The following is a 4,564-nucleotide window of genomic DNA, read 5'->3' as shown; positions in this document are numbered from 1 at the left end:
TCGTATTATTTATACCCAGTCAGTGCCTGAGAGATGTCGTATTATTTAAACCCAGTCAGTGCCTGAGAGATGTCGTATTATTTATACCCAGTCAGCTCCTGAAAGAGATGTCGTATTATTTATACCCACTCAGTGCCTGAGAGATGTCGTATTATTTATACCCAGTCAGTGGCTGAGGTCGTATTATTTATACCCAGTCAGTTCCTGAGAGAATGTATGTAGACTAGACTGTGTGCTCAGCACGCCCCCAAGATCAAGTAGCCCATCAGGTGTAGCACACCACTGTGTGCATCTACTCTACAAGGACAGTCTCCTATAAGTGCCAGAGTTTGACCAGCGAACCCTACACTCACTGTGAGCATTTATTCATCCCCTGCCACCCCTTCTCATATCACTATGGTAACCCTGTGGTCCATCCCACCACCAGACCTTGGTTTCACACCCCCCTCTTGGGAACCAACCAAACATTCACCCAATATGTAATATTCAAGTAAACGTACGCTTTTGTTCAARAGTCGGTACACTGCAAGTTTCACTGTGTAAACGGTGTCTGTTGGACTCTAGTTACTGGTTGCCTAACAAGGGCATTGGTGCCAAGGTGAACCCGTTGTTCACTTGTGAGATAACTATCGTTCAGGGCCTAGCTCGCTGGTTCAAAGGTTACTCTAGGCCAATGCTACTCAGTTAGCTATCAGTTTGGTTGAATTAGCAGCTAGTCACAAATTCCTTGTGAGGGAAGCAGTTATTACAGGCCAAATGTCAAGTGCCGCCATAGTCTTATCTAGGGCAAGATAACATTACAGTCAGACAGACAGACCAACGTCTGTTTTAGTTAGTCTGAATAACTTAATAATAATGTACGAAAATGAAATATGAAAATGTATCCACTCACTACTGTAAGTCGCTCTGCAAAAGAGCGTCTGCTAAATTAAAACAAATATCAACTGTAGCAGAGTAGCTACGAGTGCTTCACAAAACCCACTGACGCCTTTGCAGCCATTGCCGACTACTATTGTTTGTAGTCTAACTCTTGGGCAATAGTATATTGGGGTTGTACTGGGTTAAATTGTCATTACCAGGGGCATTGCCAGTGTAAATACATGGGTATTAAACACAACTGAGGGCGAGATGTACAGCACTGGGATAGTAAGTTAACTAGCTAGCCATTTTACTGTAACTTTCTGCAGCCCTCTCTCACTCTCAAACAATCAACATGATTAAAGAGTTTATTTATTTAAAAACCACAGCAACTAGTAACTAGTTACCATTATTTACTAACGTTAGCTAAATGTGACGTCCCCTCTCTAGTATACGTTAGTAGCTTAACATGCATATGTTCTGATATTCACGATAATCAGCTTGTTGTTAAATAGTTTTGCAGAATTTGCATATGGATTTACAAGAATCTCCTATTTGCCTCTTTCTGCCCAGCCAAAGGGGGTTGCTGATGCAAGGCCGAGTCAACAGACACTCAACAATGGTAACGTTAGCTGCTGCCAGTGACACTCCGCAACCTCTTCTGAACAGACCTAGCTAGCGTTGCTAACGTCAAAGCTAGCTAACGTTAACTAGCAACCCGTGTGTTGTTAGCGAACCAGATCAGTATGCCGCATAGTGTAAAGCTATCTACAACATTTGGATTTGGTTGTTTCTGGTCGTTGTGAAAGCACGTTTCTATGTTATTCTGAACAATAAATAAAACGGTGTTTTTTCCAAGGGGGCTGGACTCGTTCTTTTTGCTGGGAGGAGAGATTCGGGTCAAAGAAACGACACAACAGCGAATGACACACAGGCGTGACGTCACGCAGAACAGCAGGAACAGTAACTGCCCCCTGAACCTTCCCCATAAATAGTAATTTATATTTTGCTACATCTCCAACATTTTTATACTACTTATGTTATGTTTCATAGCATTGAAATATAATAACTTTGTTTCTATTGTGTATCAAATTATTTTCTGAAGGATATGCCCGCTCTCTGTGCTTTCTTTTCATACAATTGCCACTACTGGCTAGCTCTAAGTAGCCCCAATCTCTATTGAATACATTTCAATAACATGTGGCTCTGAATGAGAATCGTTACCCATTTCAACGGATGTGAAGGAGACTGAATGGAAGTATTGAGCTCCATCTACTGTCCAAAATGTTGTGGTTTTATCCTGTTAGTCATACAAAAAACATCACAATAAATTACATTGCCAAACCAAACAGTTTAAATCACCTTTATTTATTTACAAAAGAATTATAGTCGTTACAATAACAGATACTATACATAAAACAATTATTGAATTGATCATTTCATCCATTAAAAAAAGTGCTCTCCAAATTGGATCTCAGAATTAGATATGGAATCATGTCAATGAATTCAAACCAGTCAATAAAGTTTCCAGTCCACTTGTTCAATTCTGAACTAAGCGTACAGCTCCATTTAATTTAGAAATACAACATATGACACGTTCTTGAGATACCTGACACAGTACTATACCCTTTTTTTAGTAATTACATAATGACTTAAATAAATGACAGGATAGTGTTAGTTTCGACCTTCAAACTWGTCTTTCTATACAAAATATACACATGCAACATGAATATATAACCACAGGATAGTTTGGACAACTAGTCTTTCCATACTGTGTCACACAACCACCCCACCACCCAACCCACCCGCAAAGCTTTTACATTGTTATTGACTGAAAAATACATTTTATTTTTACATCACATGAGTACAATACTGTCTACCAACAGTCTAGATATTCCCTGATTGAATAAAAAAACTCCATGCAGAACTAACCCAACAGTCTTTGAAGAACARAATTATCTAGACGTTGTCTAATAGCCGACTGTTTAATACACCAATTCAGATCTTATTTCATTGAATCAAAYWAAATACAYTCAGAATTCATTAGGCYATGTCAAGTACACGATCATTTATCAAGTAACTTCAAATACATTCAAGTGGTCTTGGTCAGCTTGGTAACAGTGGCACCCTGGGGAACAGGGTGGTACTGAGAAATAGTTGAAGTCCGTCCCAAATGGCACCCTATTCCCCTACGGGCCCTGGTCAAAAGTAGTGCACTATATAGGGTATAAGGTGCCATTTGGGTCTGAACCCTAGGAATAAAGTCAGACTTCAAACCCTTACAGAAGTGTCACCTCACCATGGATAGGGATAATACAAGACCAAGAAACGGAGTGAGAACCTGGAATGTAGTTACCAGGTTGACAACTGTTGTCATTAGACAACATTTAAATATAATTKGTTTAATATAATTATAGAATAAAATTCCAACCAGTTCTAATTCTGTGTGTGTTTTATGTTGATCGTCCTGTTTGATTGACAGCTGCGGGTGTTGACTGTTCCAGAAGGCACATCTCGCTGGTCTCCAGTCAGGACTGGGCTGTCAGCAACATCAGGCTCATACTCTGTGCACCTGGGGAGGAAAAAGAATAACAGTATTTAGTGAAAATCCATGTATCCTTCCTAGCAACTAATCCAATGTGTAATGCAACATGCAAGCATTAGCAACTACTAGCTAGCTGGGACCAATGTGTTCTGTCCAWAGAATTAGAWTACATTGAGCAGACATACAGTAGCTCTGAAAACAATGTCAGTCGGAATGTACGGAATTCTGAAGGGGCACAGAATTCTAATGCCATGATCAAACATTCAAATGGAATGTTGCTTAAGTCTGTTGTCCTAGTTCTAATTCTAGTTCTATGCTCGTGTCATTCTATTTACCTTCTGTACTATTACATCACTGAGCAGGACCTCTTTACTGGCCTGGCAGTCTCTCCTGTTGGCATAGTAGAGGTGGGACAGAAACGGGACAGAGTTTAGGGAGAATCTACTATATGTTGGKCACAGTAGGTATTGTATTATATGTGGTATTGGTTGGGGTCTTACATTTGTTTCTTATCCTAATTAATAATATTATAAAAATTTAACATGTCCTCTGTGACCAAAGGGCCCTTTACTCAAAGAAAACAAGCAATATATTTATCTAAATTGTCTGCCTTTTCCTAACTCTAAATGTATGCAAAAACAACAAAAATAACTACACAAAAAATCCCACATAAGAAATAAAGAGTGTAGAGATCTGACTTACCTTCCACCTTGGCTTCCTCCACTGCCTCTGCYGTCACCTCAGCAGGCCAATCGGAGGCACACTCCTCCGCGGTCACCTCCACTGCCTCCTCCACACCAGCAGGGGGAGCCTCTACTTCCACCACAGATGCAGCCTCTACAACRTCCACGGGGGTGACTGCCACAGCAGCCTCAACTGGGACAGCCTCAGAAGCAGGGTGGCATGACGTGAAGAGGGCCTCCTTGACTTCCTCAGCCGGGGCTGCCTTCGCCTCCYCTGCCACGACATCCAGGGCTGAGGCTGCTGCCAGCATCGCCGCCTCCACGACGAGCGKCTCATCCTCAGACARTTGGGCTGTCTCCACAGCCTCCTTTGCCGCTGGTGGTTCCTCTGCTGCTGGTTCCTCCATCTCTGGGGCTTCCTCCACTGGGGCAGCATCCTCTACTACTGCTACCTCTTCGGCTGCAGGTACCTCTGCCT

The 4,564-nt window shown here is 41.8% G+C and overlaps 1 protein-coding gene across 1 annotated transcript in view; it reads right to left on the bottom strand.

Moving 5' to 3' along the window:
* Positions 1-2,226: 2,226 nt before the first annotated feature.
* The window catches only part of LOC112077456 (uncharacterized), a 24,957-nt gene continuing 22,619 nt past the window's right edge, over positions 2,227-4,564 (bottom strand). Inside the window, exons 8-10 of the mRNA XM_070441701.1 lie at positions 4,106-4,562; positions 3,739-3,793; positions 2,227-3,430 (exon numbers count right to left, since the gene is read on the bottom strand). Coding sequence (XP_070297802.1) covers positions 3,750-3,793; positions 4,106-4,562 — 501 coding nt within the window. The 3' untranslated portion in view covers positions 2,227-3,430; positions 3,739-3,749. The remainder of the gene's footprint in view (positions 3,431-3,738; positions 3,794-4,105; positions 4,563-4,564) is intronic.

Source organism: Salvelinus sp. IW2-2015, unplaced genomic scaffold, assembly GCF_002910315.2.
Source record: "Salvelinus sp. IW2-2015 unplaced genomic scaffold, ASM291031v2 Un_scaffold4583, whole genome shotgun sequence".
NCBI classification, from domain to species: Eukaryota; Metazoa; Chordata; class Actinopteri; order Salmoniformes; family Salmonidae; genus Salvelinus; species Salvelinus sp. IW2-2015.
The sequence above is the reverse complement of the archived record's forward strand: the minus strand, read 5'-3'. Positions and strand labels throughout refer to the sequence as shown.